The sequence below is a fragment of the Rhodnius prolixus genome, unplaced genomic scaffold, assembly GCF_049639745.1.
Source record: "Rhodnius prolixus isolate KJV_2025 unplaced genomic scaffold, Rpr scaffold_1, whole genome shotgun sequence".
Taxonomy (NCBI): domain Eukaryota; kingdom Metazoa; phylum Arthropoda; class Insecta; order Hemiptera; family Reduviidae; genus Rhodnius; species Rhodnius prolixus.
In genome coordinates this window covers 55,207,675-55,231,656 of record NW_027411581.1, presented here as the reverse complement: position 1 = coordinate 55,231,656, position 23,982 = coordinate 55,207,675, and the positions used below count along the sequence as shown (strand labels likewise).

Genomic DNA, 23,982 nt, shown 5'->3' with positions numbered 1-23,982 from the left:
AAATTAAATGCAAAAAATTCCAATTCTGTAAATACTTTTACAGAAAAAATTGCTAAATTACAGGATAGGTGATTTCTACTTGACATTAACCGACCACTTGCCGCAGATAAATGACCGGGCTGTAAATTTTCTCAGAAACATAGAAACAGTCCTAATATATCTTATAGCAGATCCAGGAGGAAGGGCAAAATTCAAACTGGCAAACCTTACTATCTCTATCGATTCATAAATAGTGAAATAGGAATGCCCAAACATGGAAGAGCAAGGAATCTGCCGTCTTTCGAAAAATGGGCTAGTCCCCTACAAATATGTGGTCGATAAAAAGATGTGGGTGGAATGCCCAAGTAAGTTCTTTCTTCTCTTGAGAATGCTTTAAGGTAAATGTTAGTAGACTCACTTAAAGCGCGAGATTATAATTGTTTGATTCATTGTCACTGTGATTAATAAATACCCCCTTACCCAACCGTACCACTTTTTTTGAAATCTTCAGATAAGACTTAATTTGTAAGAGAAATTGATTGTACTAATAAAAACTTAAGGTTGGGGTATAATACTAGCAAATGTGATAAAGAAAATCATAGAAAAACAGATACATAGTGATACAGATGTACGTATGTAACAACAGCCGACCCAAACTTTACAGTAGGCATACATTCTATTCAGTGTACACAAGGGGGAAAAAAATCAATTTTAACAAGAATACATATAAGATAAATTCCCCTACTATTAACGTTAACTTCCGGCTTCGAATTTATCAATGAATAAGTTCATATTTATTCCGTGAGTGAAGTATCTCGTTAGTTAACATTTGTACATAAAAGTACAAATCTCTAAATAAGTCTTTATTCCTGAGTGAAGTATTTTTAGTTAACATTTGTACATAAAAGTAACATGTTTAGTTTATTTACATTATAATTTGTGTACTCACACCTTGCATTGATCTCTATTAAAGAGTATATATCTTAAAACAGACATCATGATTTCTTTCAGTCTAATTATTAAATTAATTTTACTGGTACAATTTACACAATGCAATCAACTAACTGTAAACACAACTTATGGGGTGTTGAGAGGAAGAGAATTTACTTCAAGAAATGGTAGAATTGTTGCAGCATTCCACGGTATTCCTTTTGCAAAACCACCTCTTGGTGAACTTCGATTTCAGGTGAAAATTAATGTTAAACAATATTTTAGAATTCTTTGCATTTTTTCCTTCTTTAATAAAAATATGGAGTTGTGCTAACTTGTGATTGAAAATAAGGTTTTGTTTTAGTTTTAATTTTTCCCTTTAAAAGGATCCCCAGCCACCAGAGCCAGAGCCTTGGGTTGGTGTTAGAGAAGCGTATAATTTTGGCAGCGTCTGTGTACAGATACCATACATGTTCCTTCAAGTTAGCACGACGAAACTAGGCAATGAAGACTGTCTCTATCTATCCGTTTACAGTTCAAATGTAAGTATTATTAATAAATATTATTATTTTACAACTTGACCTCTTACTTTGCTCAGCGATGTCAAGTTCTTCAACAAAATTTATTTCTGACAACACTCTATAAATCACCTCCACTGTTAGAGAATGAACTGAACTTCATTCTTCTAAGTTCAAAACCTATGTTTTGGAGATCTGAATTAATTAAAGTAAAATTAATCAATTAAGTCTAAATCAAAAAATTGTTAACCAATAAATTTTTCTTTTATTTTCTAGAAAAAACCAAGAAAGCTGTTACCAGTTTTGATATATTTAAATTATGGTGGATTTTTTTTGGGATCTGGTGAAATTGATAGGTCACCAGAATTTTTCTTAGATTTTGACATTGTAGTCGTAATGCCAAATTATAGGCTGGGCGTACTTGGTATGTAAATTTAAACACAGTTTTGTTGATGAACTCTAGAAATGGAGACAGATTTGAAGTAAATTGTAGAAAAGGATTCAATATCTTTCCAAACATTGATTTGATGGTACTGTGGTAGGATTCCTCACCATGGAAGATGATATTATGCCTGGTAATATGGGATTGAAAGATCAAGTTATGGCCTTGGTATGGGTGAAGAATAATATTGCCAATTTCGGTGGAGTTCCGAACCAAGTCACTCTGATTGGCGAAAGTCCGGAGGTGCAAGTGTACACTATTACATGTACTCACCAATGAGCAAAGGTTTGCATTTCTTACCTTATTTATTTTATGATACATAGAATTAATTTAGAATAGATTTTTATTATTATAGAAAAACTGAAATAAAGTTTATCAGGGACACATAAATTTAGAACTTCCATTTTTCTTACTTCTGTTAAAAAGTATTCGGATAGCATCAAGTGATCATTATGAATCTCTTTGCAGATTGTCTTGATATCCCTTCAGTCTAAAAAATGATATTTAGAATATGTGTCTTTTTATGTGAACACTAGCTTTAAAATAAAAGATGAAAATTAGTTACACCTTTATATTTCCTTTTCGTACCCTCAAGAGAGCTAACATTTAGATCTGCATCATCTGGATGCAAATTTTTAATCTAGAAGTACCATAAAGCAACAGTTCTGTTTTTCACTTATTTCATATTTTTCACCGACGACATCATTTATGCATGGCACACTCGTTAAACCCAAAGTCGATCTTTAACTTTTATTTGGGGCATTTCTCCAAGAAATTTCTGTTAAGAGCACTTAGGGAGAAAGATGGAATTAGCCTCCTACTAAAGTGAAATTTTTAATGAAATATCTTATATCTGATATTATTAAAGTAGAATAATAAATTGAAACAATTCTTAGTTCGTGGAAATAGCATGTCTGGAAGTGAGAATTGCTGGAAGAATATCTACGATTTTCTGGAAACACATATGGACTTGATAAAATTGACTCGATAAAATGGAACATTGAAAAATCAAACCATCGTATGAAATTTTATGTAAACCCCCTAATATACATATTTACATCTGTGTTTTTTTCAACTAGTACTTATTGTCTAGTTAGTATCCATGCCGAGCTCTTTTTAATGCAACTGAACCTTGTCTAAATTCTTGAATCGCTAGCCAAGAAGGAACGGAGCCTTAGGTTGAAACAAATGAAAATCATTTGTTAAATACATAGGACGTCATGTTCTATGTATTTTCTGCTAGATTAATTTTTAGTATTATTTAGTCGTGTAGACAAAAAACTTTACAACTGAAGAGTAAGTCGATTGGCCATGTCATAGCACTGGTCACTGCAGCTAAATATACTTTTCATCACTCTTAACAATTCGATAGGTAACAATCGAACGGTTACCCTGGATTTTCCAGTCTCTAAGCATGTGCAAGAATCAGTCGGGAAGAACTTTCCACAAGGTACTTTTTCTTAACCATGTAACAAACTTGCCAGCCAATATACAATAGAATGATCTAGCCCCAGTTTAGATGTTAGTTGTCAGGTAATTTAGATTATATTTGCTCACACCCAAAGCTTCGGATAGAATATCTACATTTATTTTAATTTTGTTAATTACCGCTTATTGTGGTCAATGTTAGCAAATGATAAATATTTCTGTTGTTCAGGCTTATTCCACAGAGGTATCAGCCAGTCTGGGACAGCTCTCACTAACGGGGCGAACTCACCGCCAGGAATAGCACGCAGTAGAGCAATAAAGATGGGAAAGATATTCAATTGCTCTACAGAATCTTCTGTAGAGATTTTGAAGTGCTTAAGAAGTAAGAATGCATATGAACTCACTGAATCATTCCAACAATTTTGGTAAAAATATTATTTATCTTTACTTCCAGTCTTTCAGTCAAGTCAAAATCTTAAAAACAAATTATCTTTTAATTGTATTTTTCATAATTTGTAGATGTTTCAAGTCGACCCTGTATTAGTATTTCTTCCAATTTTTGACACAAATGCATCGAATCCATTTCTGCCGTTTAATCCGCACAATGTCGTGCCAGCACCAGTACCTTGGATTGTGAGTGCAGGCAGTTTGGAGGGCTTAGCCAGAACTGGAGGTAATATTAAACCACGGTCTAATGGATTCAAACTGTTTTAAACCTCTATTTATATTCGTTTTTTAGATTTACAACGTAATTATTGTTAGATCCTATTTAAATTCTCTTTTCAGCATTCGTGCAAGCACCAGATTCGCTTACAGAATTTGATCAAAAATTCAATTATGTTGCACCGATATCCTTATTATTTGATAGTACCGCCTCCAAACCTGAACATGTAGCTAAACATCTAAGAGAATTCTACTTTGGAGACCAGTCAATTACGATGAAATTGTTTAGAAATTTAAGTGACGTAAGTGAAGATTTGGTTTTTATTTTCTTAGTATCTTTTTCTTACTGTGCAGTGAAAAATGGTTAGAATTGAATTTTTATTGTCAGCAGATGTATACTGATGGACTGTTTATTTGGCCAGTTGTAAAAGCCTTGCGAAAGCATCGAGGTCCTCATTACTTTTATTACTTCAATTATCTTGGTGAGAACAGTTATCAAGAATCGTTCGCTGGTGCAAGAGTTTTAACAGGTAAATGTAATACAGGCAGTAGATATTCACTTCTGGGCTCAAATTTTTCGGTTAAAAAAACAGTCATTGTTGGAATCACCAAGAAATAGCAGGGACTATTTGTTTTTATTTTGGTTCCTAATCTGTAATGCCTGTATTCAAATTTGAGCTTGCAGGGGATCTCTTAAGCAAGGCAAATTCGACTGTTAAGAGAGACACTCCTCCACCTTTAGCCTCTAGAGCTTTCGCGCTTGAAAGTTAGAAACTTTTAATTTCTAGGGGCACTTTTACTCTGTATACAGTGTGTATGCGGAGGAGTGGTCGAAACGTCGGGAAGTGATTCAGCAGCTCAAATGCAACAAAAAATATTCTGTTCACTTTGGCCCGATTCTCAATGGTGTCCAAGATATTTGAATTTTTAACTTTTCCGTCGGTGTTCGCATTTTTCACCATATAAACGGCCGTAACATTTCTATCCGTTATCCCAGGGGTCGGCAACCCGCGGCTCTTTTATCCTAATTGTGTGGCTCTTCAGCCTGTCCAAAATCAATTGTATATTTCAATTTTATTGAAATAAATGAAAATTTCATTTTATAAAAGTAAAGATATTTTCTCAAAAAGAATTTTAAATGTGATAGGTTTGGAAATTGAATAGAATTACTTATTTTAAAATACAGTACGTAATTATAAAAGACTGCTGCCATTTTCATTCAAATACAGGTTTAGTTATTATTTATTCGTTTATTTACTTTGCAATATGTGAAAATAAATATATAAAATTGTCAAAGTTAACTGTTTTTCAACGTTACGCTTTTTCGGGCAGTTTTTGACGATTTACCCTTTTACCATGCCCTACCGCACAGTTTTAAAACATTTAAATGTTATTGAATATCATAAAATAATAAATTGTTAATACAAATGATCTTCAGAGTTTGTTTACACTATCATCCTTGCGGCTCTTGGTAAGATTTATAAAAATTATTTAAGGAGAAATGGCTCTCTACTTGAAATAGGTTGCCGACCCCTGCGTTATCCTATAACAAATCTATTTATTTCAAACGAAAGAGCATCAAATTTCCTATAAATCTGTTTAACCTAGGGTCTCAAAACATTTCTAAAAAACAATGAAATTTTTACTTTAATGTCTAAAAAATTCGTTCTCGATGATTTTTGTTAAAATTTTCAACTGTATTTTTTCAATGATTAATGAATCAAGGAGTCACTAATTACAGAAAAACTTGTCCATTTATTAACCTTCAAGACCGTATAGATGTTTTGTTTTTAATAGAACCCTACCCCGAACAGAGGGGTGTAAATCCAGAAAAACTGGGATGTTGCGTAACCGACTTTTCGCTATCAATTTATTAATTTACTCCTCGTATGTCAATTTTTGGTGAAGTAACAAAAAGAAAAGTAAGCATTTTAGTTTTAAACAATTATTTAATAAAACGAAACTAAAAAATATAGTAGCAATAAAACACTAAACTGTGCGCAACGCCCATTGTTCCAAGAAATTTGCAAATAGAGTTGAAACTAAACAACTTGTTCATTCTTTTTTTTTGTGCTTAATTCATTGATACTTTAATTATTCTGTTATAATAATTTTGTTTATTTTTTTCATAAAATTTACATACGGATGATGTTCTTTATGTTTGGGGAAATAAAAATCCATTTGAAATTCCACCACCGACATCGAGTCAAGATTTATATATATCGAATTTATTGGTTAAATTATTCTACAACTTTGCCAGCTTGGGGTAAATCTTTGATTACACTTGCAGATATTTTTGTTTTTTAATAGTTTTCGTTTTTAAGTTGGCAGTATTAATTATTATTATGTGGTTAAGATGTCAATCATTTATCCTTCAGAGAACCGACTCCTTCAGGATTTGATTTTGATTGGCCACAGTGGAATGATCATGAGCAGAACTTTCTCAGCATTGAAAATAGTGGAGTATCCATTAACAGTACACTTTTCTCGGAACGAATGCAGTTTTGGGAGCAACGGAATTTTAGAGATAAAGTGGATGGAAATTGATTATTTTATGAATAAAAAAGTTTCTTTGATTTCATTTTATTCCCTGAAGAATCATTGGGGGTTATTATATTAATTTTATTTTATTTCTTTGTCAAACCTTCTTTTGTCTACTCTGAGTAATCACCCCTTATTTGTGCAGTGCACATTTCATTCAAATGTTTGCTTCGTTCTACTCAAATAATGAAGCATTCGAAACCAAGCTCAGTTGAGTGAGGCAACTTTGTTAACACATCTAGCATATTAGTTAAGTCCATTTTGGAAGACATCAAGAATTTCAAGAAGCAACAGAATTTCAATTTGAAACTCAAATTTATTACTTGAAACAGCGAAGAACATTTTCTTATTCTTTACACGGACCTCATAATTCGGATTAGTAGAGAATAAATAAATATTTCTGGAACTTCTCAGAATTTATTCTGAGAATAAATAAATATAAATATTGTAATAAATAAAAACGTCTCGTACTGGGTTTGATACGATATTGCTGTTTTAGAGCGTCATTCTCTTTCTACACTTATTCGTTCTAAGAAGTACTTTTTTTGTCTTTTATAACTATCTAAAATTCAAATGAAAACTTGGCCCTACTTTAACAACCCTAAAGACGCTGAAACTGAAGATTAACCACAGACCTTTAATTTATAATATTTTTTTAAATAGAAGTTATTAAGTTTCAAATATTTTTTATATTAATTTAATTTTTTTTTTCTTTTGCTGCAAAAAATACTATTTGGCACATTTTTCAGTACGTGTTGCCAGGGTTTCTCACTATGGAAGACTAACTTATGGCATTAAAATGGATCCAGGACAATATTGCTAATTTTGGAGGATATCCAAATCAAGTAACACTGCTTGGTGATTTTGCTGGAGGTGCAAGTGCTCATTACCATATGTTCTCTCCGATGAGCAGAGGTATGTTATTTACCGTACTTAATTTTATGTTTAATTAGTTCAATGTACCTCAGTGCAGTTATTATTTAGCTTAACGAGTTTAGAAAATATCGTTACAAATGTTTTAAAATAGCAGAGTTCAGGAATAAAGTATTTTTAAAAAAAAATCTGTAAAGATATGAATAGAATTGTTACACTGCTTAGGGCTTGAAAATTATACAATCCCTTACACACTAAGATATCATAGAATATAGATAACTATTAAAAAAGTATAGTCAAGGCTAAAAGAAGGTTCCTAAAATGCTCCCAATTTCTTAAATTGAACTACCATATTCAGATTATCTTGGATGGCGATGTGCATTGAACTGCTGGAGTAGTTATTCTTGACTACCGTCTCTTTCCTTCTTTTAGAACTTCCTAGGTGAGCCAAATTACGGATGTTTTGGGGAGCCATCCTCAGAACATCTGGTGAAACATTAGGGATAGTGACGATGTGAATTGATTGGGTGGAATGCCCAAGTAAGTTCTTTCTTCACTTGAGCATGCTTTAAGGTAAGTTTAGTAGTCTCATTTGGTGCGCGGAATTGTAACTGTTTGGTACATTGTCACAGTGTATAATACACCCCCTTAACAAACCGCTTTTCACCTTTTTTGAAATCATCAGATAAGATGGTCTTAACAATCACTTTGAACTTCATACGGCTGAAACTTTAGCTTGAAATTGCAACCACCGGGAGCTCTCAACAAAATCAATTTTCTAAGAGAAATTGGTTGGAACAAAAGTTTCAGGTACTGAAGTACGATTATGTTACTTGCAAATTCGATAAAGAAAAATGCAGAGAAATAATTTAAGAAAAATATCATAGATATTAATAGAAAATAAAAACTGCACATTTTTGATACTAATAGTTGGCTGATTTAGCGAAATCTTAGTGTCTGAAACCACAGTGGTAGAAGTTTGAGCTTGCTACGATTTTTCGTATTGGATAATTGTTTACGCACTACGAACTGTCGTTCAGTTATAGCTACTAGTAGGTTGATACGAAGGCTGAGTCAAGTACAGTTGTTACGAAGCCTGAATTACTAAATAGGAGATCCCTAGTTCGAATCTCTTGTGCTGCTTCTATTATTTGTTACAAAAAATATTAACTGTAAAGTTTGTGCTTCCGTCCCCATCCACGATATCTAATTGGTAGTATGACGTTAAGCCCCGCCTGAAAAAACAGGTGATTTCTTTACTTTCTATTTTTAAACTTTACTTTGAAGGAATAGATGATGTCTTTATTCAAATTATATACAAAAGTGCTTCACACACTCTTAGTATAGTAAACAAAGACACTACCGCGATGATTTATAACTCTTCCGTGAGAGGCCAATCGTTGGAAACAAGTTTTTATTTAAATAATATTATTTTTTCCTTAAAATTCAAAAAATAAAAAAAAGAAACCATAAAGAAAAAATAAAAGAAGAGAACCCTGGTATTTGTTAATTATTCACAAGTATTAATCATAAAAACTTACTGTACCATGAGTCAAAATTAAATAAAATTCGTAATAAGTAACTATCAGTATAATAGATAACTAAAGCCAACCGAAGGTTGGGTACAAATAAGGACCTCGTTATGGTAAACATAATTCGGTTAACGAATCCCATTGTCACAAGAATGTTATCGAACTTTGTTACCACGGACAGTGCACAGAGGAGGGAGGGAGAGATAAATATTTTAAAAGTATAATGGTTCAATTGTTACTTACCTATCTTATCTAAAATAATTAAGGAGTAGTCTCAATTTACATCAGTAGTGTTTTATAATAGCTCTGTTATAATTATCAACTATGAATCCTTTGTTTTACCATATCTAATAACTGGAAAAATTAAGTTTCAGGTCATTGTCTCTATTTTTAGTTTAGATTAAGTGTAAGAAAGACACTTTCTCATTCTCTCTCACTCACACTCTCAGAAAGGAATTAACTGCCACTAAGAATTCTTACAGAGAACGTATTGTCTATGCAAATGTATTGGTTAAGTACAGTATATTTTTATAGTCTTATGATTACCCAATCTTTCGTTATGTCCTAAAATTAATTAATTATATGCTATAAAATGATGTACCATAGTGTGTGATAAAATGTTTTTGCGACCGAGACCGTTTCCTCGTAGTTTCTTTAAAGAAAATACAACTTCCTTATCACTTTTATGCTTTCTAACCATGAACTTTTTACATGGAAAGATCTGGCTGAGAAGGAGATAACAGGATATAGACTGACAGAAGATCTGGCAGAAGGTCTTGCAACTTGGATTGACGGATTAATGTAAAATGACCGACTAAAAGACTCAATAGTCGAAAAAACCTTTTTTTAAAAAATATTTATAGCAAAATAAGGGAATTATCAAAATTAAAATAACTTTATTACTGATATAATCTGTTAGTAGATCCTTCACGTTTCAAATTTGAGGAAATATGTTCGTCTTTTCACTTTCTGCATCTTCATTAGGTCCACAGATGAGCAGCAGCTTCTTTAACATATTCAAAATCTGTTCTGAAATTAATTTCAAATTAAAAAAAGTTTATAATAGATATTCTGAATGCAACTGGGAACTGGCTCATAGTTATTCAAAATCAATTTTTTGCTTATAACTCTAACTTTTTTGGAATGTTAGTTTTGAGAAATAATCTTTCTCTAATTGCAAATATTCCGGCTTTGCTGTGTGCTCCATTAAAGGAGCGCTAAGTGTTATAGTGGTATGACAAATGATATACCGAGCTAGTAAGGTTGACCCAAACTTTATACTATACATTCTATTTAGTGCATACAGGAAAATAAAATCAATTTTAGAATACAAAGAAGATAAATTCCCCTACTATTAACGTTAACTTCCGGTTACGACTTTATCTCTGAATAAATATTTACTACAAGAGTAAAGTATATCGTTAGTTAACATTTGTACATAAAAGTACAAATCTCTAAATAAGTCTTTATTCCTGAGTGAAGTATCTTATTAGTTAAAATTTTTATATTAAAGTAACGATTTTAGCCAACGCTAACATTTGTGTACTCACACCTTGCATTGATCTCTATTAAAGAGTATATATTTTAAAACAGACATCATGATTTCTTTCAGTCTAATTATTAAATTAATTTTACTGGTACAATTTACACAATGCAATCAACTAACTGTAAACACAACTTATGGGGTGTTGAGAGGAAGAGAATTTTCTTCTAGAAACGGTAGAATTGTTGCAGCATTCCATGCTATTCCTTTTGCAAAACCACCTCTTGGTGAACTTCGATTTCAGGTAAAAGTTAATGTTAAACAATATTTTAGAATTCTTTGCATTTTTTCCTTCTTTAATAAAAATACTGAGTTGTGCTACAATAATTTTTTGATTGAAAATAAGGTTTTGTTTTAGTTTTAATTTTTCCCTTTAACAGGATCCTCAGCCACCAGAGCCATGGCTTGGTGTTAGAGAAGCGTACAATTTTGGCAGCGTCTGTGTACAGATACCATTCCTTTTCCTTCCAGTTGGCACGACGAAACTAGGTAATGAAGACTGCCTCTATCTATCCGTTTACAGTCCAAATGTAAGTATTAATTATAAATCTTATTTATTTTACGACATTCCCTCTTCGCGATATCAAAATCTTCATTAATCTCTATCTGTTCCTCTTCTACACCAAACTCATATTCTTTCTTAGAGAACGAACTGAACTTCTTTTTTCTAAGCTCTAGAGCTATGTATTACACATCTGAAATGAAGTAATATTAGTTAATGCTAGGATAATCAACAAATTTTTTTTCCCCAGTTAAAACCAAAAAAGTTGTTGCCAGTTCTGGTGTATTTAAATTATGGTGGATTTTTTTTGGGATCTGGTGAAATTGATAGGTCGCCAGAATTTTTCTCAGATTACGACATTGTAGTGGTGATGCCAAATTATAGGCTGGGCGTGTTTGGTAGGTAAATTTAAACACAGTTTCGTTGATGAACTCTAGAAATGGAGGCAGATATGAAATAAATTGTAGAAAAGGATTCAATATCTTTCCAAACATTGATTTGATGGTACTGTGGTAGGATTCCTCACCATGGAAGATGATATTATGCCTGGTAATATGGGATTGAAAGATCAAGTTATGGCGTTGGTATGGGTGAAGAACAATATTGCCAATTTCGGTGGAGATCCGAACCAAGTGACTCTGATTGGCGAAAGTGCCGGAGGTGCTTGTGTACACTATCACATGTACTCGCCAATGAGCAAAGGTTTGCAATTCTTACCTTATTTATTTTAAGATAAATAGAATTAATTTATAATAGGTTTTTATAATTTTTAGAAAAATTAAAATAAAGTTCAATAGTAATAACTTTTCTTGCGATATTAAAGCAAAAAAAATTCAACTGCAGAGAACTGTTGCTAGATACCCTTTTCATCACAAATCGAAAGGTAGAACCCAGTGGATGGTCAGGTAGAATTCTGTAAGTATATAAAAGACGATAAGTATGTGCATTTGTCATTTTGGAAGAACCTGTCCAAAAGTTATTTCTTCTTAACCATGTAACAAAGTGGCCAGCGAATGTAATAATAAAATGAGCTAGCCCCAATTGAGGTGAAGCTTCGAACAGAATTGCTGCTTATTGTGGTCAGTGACAGCAAATGATGAATATTTCTGTTGTTCAGGCTTATTCCACAGAGGTATCAGCCAGTCTGTGTCAGCTCTCACTAACTGGGTGAACTCACCACCAGGAATAGCACGCAGTAGAGCAATAAAGATGGGACAGATATTCAATTGCTCTACAGAATCTTCCGTAGAGATTTTGAACTGCTTGAGAAGTAAGAATGCATATGAACTCACTGAATCATTCCAACAATTTATGGTAAAAATATTATTTATCTTTACTTCCAGACTTTCAGTTAAGTCAAAAATTTAAAAACGAATTATCTTTTAATTGTATTTATCATAATTTGTAGATGTTTCAAGTCGACCCTGTATTAGTATTTCTTCCAATTTTTGACACAAATGCATCGAATCCATTTCTGCCGTTTAATCCGCACAATGTCGTACCAGCTCCAATACCTTGGATTGTGAGTGCAGGCAGTTTGGAGGGCTTAGTCAGAACTGGAGGTAATTAATATTATGGTTTAATAACCACGGCCTAATTGATTCAAACTGTTTTCAACCTTATATTTATATTCGTTAAATTCTCTTTTCAGCTTTCGTGCAAGCACCTGATTCTCTCACAGAATTTGATCAAAAATTCAATCAAGTAGCTCCGATATCGTTATTATTTGATAATACAGCCTCGAAACCCGAACAAGTAGCTAAACAAATAAGAGAATTCTACTTCGGAGGGAAGTCAATTACAATGAAATTGTTCAGAAATTTAAGTGACGTAAGTGAAGATTTGGTTTTTGTTTTCTTAGTATATTTTTCTTACTGTGCAGTGAAAAATGGTTAGAATTAAATTTGTATTGTCTGCAGATGTATACTGATGGACTGTTTATTTGGCCAGTTGTAAAAGCCTTGCGAAAGCATCGAGGTCCTCATTACTTTTATTACTTCAATTATCTTGGTGAGAACAGTTATCAAGAATCGTTCGCTGGTGAAATAGTTTTAACAGGTAAATGTAACTTCTCAATACACGGGCTGCTATTCACTTCTGGGACCGTTTCCGTTCAAAACCGAAACAATGCTGAAATCACCAAGAGATAGCGGGGGGGGGATAATTTCTTTTTATTTTGGTTCCTTGTCTTTTTGGCTTGCGACCAAATTTTAGCTGGCAGGGAAACTCTGGCCTTCAGTCTTTTATATCAATAGATAGCGCCACTAACTTGTGTTACATATTTACAAATAAAATTGTTGAAACTAAACATCTTATTAATTTTTTAATATGCTGAAATTATTGATAGTTTTATTATTCTGTTTTGCACCTTACAAATCAATACAAAAAAAAAAATTAATCTGTTTTAATATTTTTTTCATTTTTTACTAAATTTACCAATAGGTAGCGCCCATATGGATGATGCACTTTATGTTTGGAGAAATAAAAATCCATTTGAAATTCCACCACCGACATCGAGTCAAGATTTATATATATCGAATTTATTGTTAAAATTATTTTACAACTTCATCAGTTTGGGGTAAATCTTTAAATATACTTTTGATACATGTATTTTTTTTTTCGTTTTAAAGTGGACAGCATTACTTACTTAAAGTCAATCATTCACCTTACAGAGAACCGACTCCTTCAGGATTTGATTTTGATTGGCCACAGTGGAATGATCATGAGCAGAACTTTCTCAGCATTGAAAATAGTGGAGTAACCATTAACAGTACACTTTTCCCGGAACGAATGCAGTTTTGGGAGCAACTGAATTTTAGAGATAATGTGGATTGAAAAATTGATGATTTTCTGAATAAAAAAAGTCCCTATGCCTTCACTTTATTCCCTGAAGAAGAATTTCATTTAACGTTCTCCAACGAATATAATAATCTTTTTTATTTGTAGGAAAAAATAAAAGGAATTTCACATCATTGAGGAATCACCCCTAAGGCAATCTTAAAGATACTTAAAGATTATACCAACACTCTTCCTTTACGTCAGATCTCTTCTGTGATCTGTCGCCTGAATGAAAATTTAGTTAGAAAGCAATCAAAAATCGGAAGTTTTCTAGAAGGTAAATGAAATGCGAAAATTCCAATTCTTAAAATACTTTTACAGAGAAAACTCTAAATTAAAGGATAGGTTTTTGATTTCTTCTTGAAATAATCCGAGCACGTGCCTTTGGTAAATTACCGGACTGTCAATTTTTTCAGAAACGGAGAAACAGTCCTAGTACATCTACGAGAGGAAAGGACATAATCAAAACTAGAGAGCCTGCTTTGTTTATGATTTAGGGTTCGAGCAAAAGAATATAACCCTGGGCTTAGAAAAAGAAAACAGCCAATTAGAAAGAGACAGGAAAACACATAAACGGCCCTTAAGTGACGTTAACTAAACCCTGCTAATACACAACGCCGCCTTTTCTTTATAGATAAGCGGACGGATCTGTTTTTTTTTTATAGATACTTGGGTAACTACATCAGTGCTTCCACGTGATTAAAATAAGGCAGCCAAGAAAATTTATTTTGCAACAAACCGTAGCAACATTAAGTGAACGAATTCAACCTAAATTTGAAGCGAAGACGTACGAAAGAATGGCCCCTTATAGAAGCAGACATTCCAAAGTCTTTAATTGAAGCTTATCTGTTACACCACTACATTTAGCTGGTAGACATAAAGGGAGAATAGTTGAAAATAACACCACAGGAATATCGGAAACAGTAAAAACCTTGAATATGTCTTTCTTTCAATTCACTTCTAAACTTTACAGCTTCATTTTAAGTATTTAAAGAAAGTGGTTTGCAATGCCGAAGGCGAGATTGCCGATGATCCTCGCACAGGAAATAATTAAATATAATATTTATTGGCACAAGGATAACCTTCATTTATGGTACCAAGTATGGTACTACTTTTTCACATTACGATGATATAAATTTAAATAACATTCTCTCTAATCTCAAAACAGAATTTCGGAGTGCAATGGTTAAGAGGACAAATGAGTCCAGATTCTATTGTTTATATAAAGATCTTATGCTGGATCCAGCAGGCAGGCGCTACAAAAGTGATGTGAATAACTTGAACCTCATAAGAGTGATCTTTAAATTACGTGGGCAATTAATCTCTCTTAATAATAATGTAATTAGATCTGAGCAGCAGAGACTATGTGCATTTTGTAATAGAGAAGAACAGGAGGATTTGTATCATTATGTAGGTGTCTGTCCAGTCCTGACGGAATATAGAGTAAAGTGGCTGGGGAAAAAGTATCTAACTCTTTCCGAAGATATACTATTCCTGTTGAATGATGGCGGTTGGAAGTGGTTATTCTATTTCCATATTAGCACTTATAAGTATCGGGCTTTTCTCATAGCTGAATATAACAGCTAAAGAAAAAAATTGTAAATTAGAAGAATAGTTATTTATTTAACGAGTGTGGAAAGTAGTACTTTTCCTCACGCGAGGCAGGGTTTGCACGCACGAGCGAGCGAAGCGATGAGAGTGCAAGTGCAAATTGCCGAGTGTGAGGAAAATACTTTACACTAGAGTTAAATATTATATTTTTTCTGCAACCATTTATTAACTAAAAAAATTAAAAATTTCATTTTTACAGTCTACAAAAAGTAATTTATTTATTATAAACATTTATTGTTATATTACAATTATTTACATTACTTACGTATTTACATTACTTATTACATTTTCTGCTCTTTCTTTTATTGATGGAGGAGTGTTTTCTAAACAGGCATCACTAGAATCCATTTTAAATTTCTATAAGGTAACACTATAACCTTTTTAACTGTTATAATTAAAAATATCTAATTATTTATTAAAGTATTATTTTTATTTCTATATTTTTTTCAATTTTTATTTTATTTTTTAATATTCGTTTTTTAAATATTTAGTTACGTTAAATAAGCTTATTAAAGTTTTACAGAAAATATTTATGTTAATAACAAAACTTCTTATATCAAGGAAGCACAATAAAGTTTTTCCACACACTAGTGCGGAAAGTGACACTAATGGGAATTTCCCCCCACTAGTGTGGGAAGTTGGGCATTACACAGCTGATTTTAATTGGGTAATGAGAACTTCCCTACATGGTTGCAGAAAAATATTATTTTTTTGTTAAATTTTGCCTATTATTATTTTTTTCAGTTATGTAAATACGTCAACCCTCCTACTATAACGCATCAAAAGATGGAAAACCAAGGTTGTGTGGTAATTACAAAAGATTTAGTTTGAGATAATCCTTGATCGTTATGAAATTTCCAATATTATAGATTCTATAAAATAAAGGCTAGATTTGATAAAGGCATATCTCCACCATACACCAATGTATACGAAGATGTTCAAAAACGGCTACAATCACGCCGATTGGTAATATGCATTTACAAGGTTGTGTTTTGGGCTGTGGAATGCAGCCCAAACCTTATAACAGTTAATGGATTACATATATCAGATTCATACGTTTGTTTCGTTCTACCTGATGACATTCTAGACGCAAAATGAAGCAAACAATAAAACATTCAAAAATAGTCAAGCTCAGTTGTGCTATCAAGTGAGTTCGCCAAAAACAACAGCTGAACTCTCTGTAACATGTAAAGCTTCAAATCATTGGACAGGGCATTACTGACAAAAATGGACTCCATCAAGATTCTTATCTAGGGCCCTGCAAAATTATTCAGCATTCAGCTTATGATGGAGAACTGCTTGATTTTTACGCTGGTGGAAAACATTGTCTTAGTTTCAGATGGTAATCATTAACAATCTACACTTACCATAAGCCTGTACTGTATGCCATATACTAAAAACCTATTTCAGCTTCTCCAATAAGAATTAGTTGGCTGAAGTACCTACGAAATTAGACACGGTAGGAAAATGCAATCAAGTCGCGGACGCTGTATCTGCAGTCGAGTTAAGCCTGATCTGGAAAGCTTTAACGAGCGCTGCGCAAAGATCTGGAATTTAAAGAAGCAGAGGAATTTAAATTTGAAACTCAAACTTATTACCTGAAACTGAGTGAAGAACCATTTTTTATTCTTTACACGGTCTTAATCACGGTGGATTCGCGCCACACGAAGATTAGTGGAGAATAAATTAATAGTTCTGGAACTTCTCAGAATTTATTCTGAAAATAAATAAATATAAGTGATAAATAAAAACGTCTCGTACTGAGTTATATGCGATATTGCTTACCTTAGGTCATCATTCTCTTTCTACAATTATTCGTTCTAAGAAGTACATTTTTTCTTTCTAAACCTAGCTAACATTCAAATAAAATCTCGGCCCTACCTTTTTTAGCAGCCCTAAAGAGCTGGCTGTAAAGATTTTTTTTTTACGTTTTTATTTTTTAGACAGTATATCCATGATTTAAGAGTTAGGTAAGAAATCTATTCACAAAAGTGGGAGGGGAGTATTTGGCGCTATGGAGTGGATTTCTGAATGCTGGCTTCACGTTTTTCCTGGAAATCTTCTACAGAGCCGGGATATGACCACCTTGGTCGCAGGAGAGAAGATTTGTAAGCAGTAGGGAAGAACTGTTGGCTCCTCGCTCTTAAGGCTGCCCTGATGAGCGTGGGAAGTTACCAAGTGTTGAACGGGTGTAATGTCAGGTCTGTTTACTGTATCATTTCCGGAATTTAAAAAGTAAATTATATCGTTCGTTAAATAGAACATGCTATCAATATAATTATAAAGCTACTGTAAATTACTATCTCAAGTTACGTAATTTAATATCTGAATTTAATTCTATTAGATAAAGGTTAAAAAGGAAGCCTATATAAAGTGCCCACCGTACAGTCCCTTTTGTCTTCGTTTTTTCCGGGTTTGTAATTACCTATAACAGAGTAATAATTTTTTCTAAATAAAGTAACTTCTAAAATTTAGCGCAGAAAGGAAAATATTTGATTTTTTTTCTTGCAGTTTTATTTGACTTTATTCATGAATTCGTTCGCTATATTTATTGAATTAATTTCACTAATTCAGTTTACACAATGCTGTAATCTAATTGTAAATACAACCTATGGATTGTTAAGAGGGACAGAAGTTAAATCCAGATATGGGAAAGTTATTGCAGCATTCCATGGTATTCCATTTGCAAAACCACCTGTTGGAAAACGTAGATTTCAGGTGAATATGCATAAATAACTAGTCTAATATCTCAATTTTACTGATGCCTAATCAAAGATTTTATTTTAGGATCCTGAGCCACCAGAACCTTGGACAGGTGTAAGAGAATCGTTCAACTTCGGTAGTGTCTGTGTTCAAGTACCATACTTTTATCCTGAATTAAGCACTACGAAGTTAGGCAATGAAGACTGTCTATATATGTCTGTTTACAGTCCTAATGTAAGTTTTATCACCTTCACTATTTAGTGATAATAACTTTGATATCCCCGATAAGAAGCTGTCAAATAAATTTCTGTAAAGACGTTATTACTTAATGATTTTTGGTGAATATCAAGGTGCGGTCTTGAATAAAAACAACTTTTTTGCTTTATACCAACGTTTCGCTAATTTTTACTACCTTCTTCAGGGTCTGTACAAAAGGAATTGCATAAAATATAGATAAAATTATAAACTAATATACAGGGTGTCCCAAGCTATATGGATAACGACTTTTTCTCAGAAACTAAGATAGCTAGAAAATAACTAAAAAATACGTGTTCCCTTAGTTTTTTGTTAGAAATCCAAATTTAATTTGTAAATTTTTTTTGGTGCTTCCAGAAGCGAGATACAGGCACCAACTTCATTTTTTCAAATGGGGAGGTGCGGTTTTTATTTCAGAAATAGATTCCTCTATTTCTTTTAAGAAAAATTTACTCGAACGGTTTTTCTCTGTGAGCGATATTTTAGAAGTTATGAATGAAAACATGATTCTTATAAGAAATTTCAAAATGATAACATTTTACGGTTTTTTCATTGAATAAGAAGAAAAGTACTGTTTTATTATAAATTTTACTCCTCATTAATATTACAGACCTTGCTCGAAATGGCCTCCACCATTAGAGATGCATAGACATGCTCTTTCCTGCCAATTGTCCCTTACTGCCAAAGAAATAGATTCGGCTCTAACCGAGTTACAGGCATCTATTATTCTTTGCATTAGTTCATCTACAGAAGCAATCCCGGCTTGATTCTGATACACTTATGAATAATCACCTTGTTTTTCAGGGATACCCAAAGGAAATAGTCCATCGGTGTCAAATCCGGTGAACGAGGTGGCCACTGAATAGCCCCCGTGTCGATATAACGCACCAATCAAATTGCCTATCGAGATATCTCTTTATATGCCTGATGGTGTTACATCGACACGGGTAGCGATTCAGTAGCCACCTCGTTCACCGGACTTGACTATTTTCTTTGGGGATACCTGAAAAACAAGGTGATTATTCATAATTTTTTGCTTTCTTTCCTTATTTCTGCTTATCTAAAAGCATTTCTAAATCTAGGTGTATCAGAATCAAGCCGGAATTGCATCTGTAGATGAACTAAAGCAAAGAATAATAGTTACCTGTAACTCGGTTAAATTCGAATCTATTACTTTGGCAGTAAGGGACAATTGGCAGGAAAGAGCATATCTATGCATCTCTAATGGTGGAGGCCATTTCGAGCATGATCTGTAATATTAATGAGGAGTAAAATTTATAATAAAACAGTACTTTTCTTCTTATTAATGAAAAAACCGTTATAATATCATTTTGAAATTTCTTATAAGAATCATGTTTTCATTCATAACTTGTTAAATATCGCTCACAGAGAAAAAAACCGTTCGAGTAAATTTTTCTTAAAAAAAATAGAGGAATCTATTTCTGAAATAAAAACCGCACCTCCCCATTTGAAAAAATGAAGTTGGTGCCTGTATCTCGCTTCTGGAAGCACCAAAATAATTTACAAATTAAATTTGGATTTCTAACAAAAAACTAAGGGAACACGTATTTTTTAGTTTTTTTCTAGCTATCTTAGTTTCTGAGAAAAAGTCGTTATCCATATAGCTTGGGACACCCTGTAGATAAAATTGAAAAAATAAAAATTTCTATTTAACCAAAAATCATCTATCAACTACGGTCGGAAAAAAAACCAAAAATCATTATTACTTAATATTTTGTAAAAAAATTTTTCTTATTTTTTGGTCATCCGAAGACATCTTAAGAAAAATCAACCATCCATCACATTAGAATTCGGCGGATTTCTAAACTCTTTTTTGTATGATGATTCCTGTGCTTACAATAGTTAACGGTACTTTATTCGGACCCCACAGATCAATCAAAATTTCTATTTCTTAATAAAGATGTACTTAAACCGTCTGCCTTGCCAAGCTAGTATTTACAATCTTGAATTAGCAAACCAACGATGACCAAATATTTCTTTCAGCTCAACAAATTTATCAATTTTTCTTAGATGTTCCGACTGAAATACATTCCTTTTCCAATATTGAGTTAGATAACTAATGTTACTATTCTCTTTCAATTAATTTAGCAATTTGCAATCTTTATGTAAATATACATACGATGAGAAAATCAGAGTGTAAATGTAAATGATGGGTGAAGAGCAGGTGGAGAGAAACTACCCAGAAACACTCTACAGTCTACAGGATATCGATGATGAGGATGATCATCAGGCTTTATTGAAGTCCCGGGGCTATTGGCGATTCAAATAATGTGGTGGATTGTCAATAATGATAGTAGAGGCGAGAGACTTTACGAAAAGGTTGAAGCAAGTAGAGAGAGCAGTATGAATCTTGTGATATTTTGTCTTTGTTGTACGAATGGGGTGTTATGATCGTTATGAAGAGTAATGTTGGTCTCTCTGTAAGAAGCATCAATTATCTGTCGGAGCAGTTGGATTATCCGTACAGACCGTATGTCTGTAGGCAGTTTGTATCATTGTTTTGACTGAATTCTTTAGTTCGAAAGGCCACTTAGGTTTGAAGATAATGTTGCACATCACTCTTTTGAGTGCTATTGAACTTTCTACCAAGTAGTTTGTGAAGAAGTTGGGCATGTTTTCCCATTATTTGTCTTCGAGTCTAGCGAATTGTTTGCCAGTGAAGAGCCCAAGATAGCGCACCAGATCAGTGCAAGTAAGAGGATTGTTGTTGAAGAAGACAGGAGATCAGGAACTCCTCCGCAAAGCAAAAGTTATTGTATACAGTGCTGTGATTGCAAGGCCTGAAGCCTAATTACATTGTTGCCCAAACTCCGATTTCATATGGATTTCATATAAGATTTCATACAAAATGTCCTAAAATTTATTGGCGCCTTCTACGGTCAATCTATTGGATCAGTCACCTCGCCTCGCCTACCAAAATAAAACCACTAGGCAACGCTATCGATCATCAGGATGCACCAAAATTTAACCTCCCATATCTCATTAACTATTGCCACTAAAACAATGCGATTTATATCAGTTATCAGTTATACTGATATTTATATCAGTTTTCTCTACAATTTGGTATAATATTCATTAAATTCTAAACAGTAGAAGGAGAGAAACAAAGGTTTGAAATTTCAAAAATTTACATTTCTGAACATTTGATTTATCCAAAATAACCAATCAGACTGAAAAAGTTAAAAGCTTTCAAACCACCATTTGCCTTTTGTAAACAAGTTATTGTTTAGACATTTTCTGATCTCAAGATTTGCGTGTTTTTACTGAAGGAGTTTTTTTTTTTATTTTTCGTAGAGACGGCGAAGTAAGAAAGAATTGGGTGCAGAGAAATGGGACAGATTACATGAATTATATTTCCATGGTAATAAAATGGAAGGTTAATACCCTTGTAAGAATTTACCTACTGCACCAGTAACAAATTTAATGAGTAACAAATTTTGAGAATATTTCCTTGTGTCTGTAGTAAGATGACTGGTCTGTATGATGAGAGATGGTAGCAAGTTGACCAGGTTGTAGAATCATTCCATGATATTGGAAAGTACACATTAGAAGGACAGAGTTAAAAAAGTAGATGAAATAGATGACAGCCTTTTCAGAAGGTAGCGGAGAATTTCAGAAGTGATAAGATCGTACACTGCAGACATTCTAGAAGGATGCTTCTTGATAGTATATTTATCGTCTGAAGTAGTAAAGGCTTTTGGTGGCAGTGAGAGAGGAAGTGGAATGTCCAGTTCAGTTTGTATTTCTATCATGTACAAGTCCGTCTGTCATATCTGGGTAAAGTGCAAAAAGTATAGCTTGGTCCTAATTTGTTTTCGCCCCGTCTAAGGTTTAGAATGTGTGTATTTATAGCCTGCGTGAAGCTGTCCAGCGAGATTACTGTTTGTAGCCAGATTTGAAAAGAAAGAGTCATGTTTTTCGATTCTCAATTTTTGTAAATTCTTTTCAGTTGTTTCGTCCAAAGAACTGACGTTCTGTCACTAGGATAACCTGTCCGTGCCAGAGTGCTCGAGCACTTCCTCTTTGTCTCATAAGTAGCCTTTTATTTACTGGTTGGTTCTCAGACAAAAGCCTGTATTGCGTTAGTCAGTGTACACTGCTTCGTCAGCGTTTTTTAAATATAGAGACAAATTAATTTCAGTGTCGAGTCAAGTCTGGAAATTGTCCCAGTCAACTGGCTTCGTAATTAGAGTAGGGTGAGGCGGAAGTATCTTATGTTTGGCAGATAGAACCAATAGCACAGGACTGTGTCTTCGTCGTAGAATGTCTGATTGATGAAAATCTTTAGGATGTCTGTTTCCCATCGTAAATGAACGAACGAAAGATGAAATAGACATTCTAGACTATTGAAATTGCAGTCAACGTAACTTTCAATTCAGGTTCAAACAATAACCAAACACTCAAGGAATAGTAAACACTATCCTTGGGGCGGGCGAATTCGAGTAGTACTTAGAGCGTAGACTTGTAGATGAAAAATCCTCAGCTAGAGTCAACGTTATTGGTTCCTTTTTCTTAGCTGGAAACAGAGTTATTAAAACAGTAGCTGCTTCCACCCTTCGTCCATGTCATTTAATTTAGTAGTTCGCCTTTAACCCCGTCTGAAAAAAAAAGGCTTTTACTCAAGACTTAAATACTTTTGCCTCAGGACAAATCCTTGGGCATCGTCAAAGGATTCTTGGACTCTTTCTAAAGCTCTTGACAAGTTAAACATGAGAAAAAAAATAAATTATCCGCACAAACCAAAAGTACATTTGAAAAGAACTGTACTGCCTAGAAGTAAATTTGGTGGCAAAAGACATTCTCACTTTACTTTCTCTAACGTGTAATTGATTTTAATTTGGGATACAATTTTTTCAATTAAAGATGACTTTCTGATGTAAAGATCAAATTAATGAACCAATTAAATTTTTGATATTTACTCCATAAAATAAACCATCTTTGTCTAGTCTAGATTTATGAGTAAATAGAGCATTGAACTTCCGCTAAAATAAACTACTTCGATACAGGAAGAATTGTCGATTTGTATGAAGCAGATATTTTCTTCAAAGAAATCGCCTATCGATTGACCAAAGTTATTCCTCCGTGCAAAGAATCAAATTTATCAGAAATTCGAGTTGGTAATTTTGCTAAATTAAATTTATTGGAGTTAGGGTTCTGGTAAACTTCGGCTAATATTTATGAATGCCGTTATAAGAGAAATGAATGCATACTGATGGAATGCAAAATTTATAACGTGTAGGATAAATAAATGCCAGCAATGCTTGGCCAACAGTCAAAGGGAATAAGCCTCTAATGAATAATACATGAACACTGATATATTTAGCAATTACATCCAAATAAAAATCAGTAAATGGCGGATTAATATTGAACAACTCACCCAGTTTTCTTGTATTCATTTTCCAATAGAATAACAATATTCCTTACTTTTTTTATTTTTGCTTGCATTAAAAGTTTTTAACATTTTTATTTTATGTGTTTTAGAGATAAAAGTTTTGTATTACACAGTCCCATAATTAATGAAATACCTATGAGGAAAAACGTTAATATTTTCTTATAAATAATTGGTGACGAAAGTGGAGGTCTTTATAGACTAATTAAAGGCA

The 23,982-nt window shown here is 33.1% G+C and overlaps 4 protein-coding genes across 6 annotated transcripts in view; all 4 read left to right on the top strand.

Annotated features, from left to right (window-relative positions):
- Nucleotides 1–253: 253 nt before the first annotated feature.
- Nucleotides 254–3,625, top strand: LOC141448672 (juvenile hormone esterase-like). The gene is made up of 6 exons (XM_074117190.1): nt 254–344; nt 540–607; nt 1,296–1,451; nt 1,704–1,851; nt 1,970–2,154; nt 3,527–3,625. The coding sequence occupies exons 1-5, from the start codon at nt 254–256 to the stop codon at nt 2,146–2,148; spliced, it is 642 nt and encodes a 213-aa protein (XP_073973291.1). The 3' UTR covers nt 2,149–2,154; nt 3,527–3,625.
- On the top strand, nt 3,587–10,648 carry LOC141462371 (esterase E4-like). Of its 2 annotated transcripts, XR_012463196.1 has the most exons (6): nt 3,587–3,722; nt 3,817–3,970; nt 4,084–4,262; nt 4,352–4,490; nt 7,251–7,416; nt 10,519–10,648. XR_012463196.1 is itself a non-coding variant. In XM_074144176.1 (5 exons), the coding sequence occupies exons 2-5, from the start codon at nt 3,817–3,819 to the stop codon at nt 7,322–7,324; spliced, it is 546 nt and encodes a 181-aa protein (XP_074000277.1). In that variant the 5' UTR covers nt 3,587–3,722; the 3' UTR covers nt 7,325–8,117. The 2 variants fall into 2 exon arrangements, 1 of the variants encoding a protein (XP_074000277.1); XM_074144176.1 differs by lacking the exon at nt 10,519–10,648 and having other exon boundaries at nt 7,251–8,117.
- LOC141448664 (venom carboxylesterase-6-like) lies at nt 9,592–18,108 on the top strand. The gene is made up of 12 exons (XM_074117176.1): nt 9,592–9,707; nt 10,519–10,693; nt 10,830–10,979; nt 11,202–11,349; nt 11,468–11,653; nt 12,069–12,265; nt 12,360–12,513; nt 12,603–12,781; nt 12,871–13,009; nt 13,394–13,529; nt 13,624–17,601; nt 17,975–18,108. Exons 1-11 carry the CDS (start codon nt 9,592–9,594, stop codon nt 13,784–13,786), a joined length of 1,743 nt encoding a protein of 580 aa, XP_073973277.1. The 3' UTR covers nt 13,787–17,601; nt 17,975–18,108.
- LOC141462362 (venom carboxylesterase-6-like) overlaps nt 17,619–23,982 on the top strand; it is a 22,815-nt gene continuing 16,451 nt past the window's right edge. Inside the window, exons 1-3 of one of the 2 annotated variants that reach the window (XM_074144156.1) lie at nt 17,619–17,813; nt 17,912–18,118; nt 18,188–18,337. In XM_074144156.1, coding sequence (XP_074000257.1) covers nt 17,930–18,118; nt 18,188–18,337 — 339 coding nt within the window. In that variant the 5' untranslated portion in view covers nt 17,619–17,813; nt 17,912–17,929. Of the gene's footprint in view, nt 18,119–18,187; nt 18,338–23,982 lie in introns of both variants that reach the window. The other variant, XM_074144155.1, reaches the window with a different exon arrangement.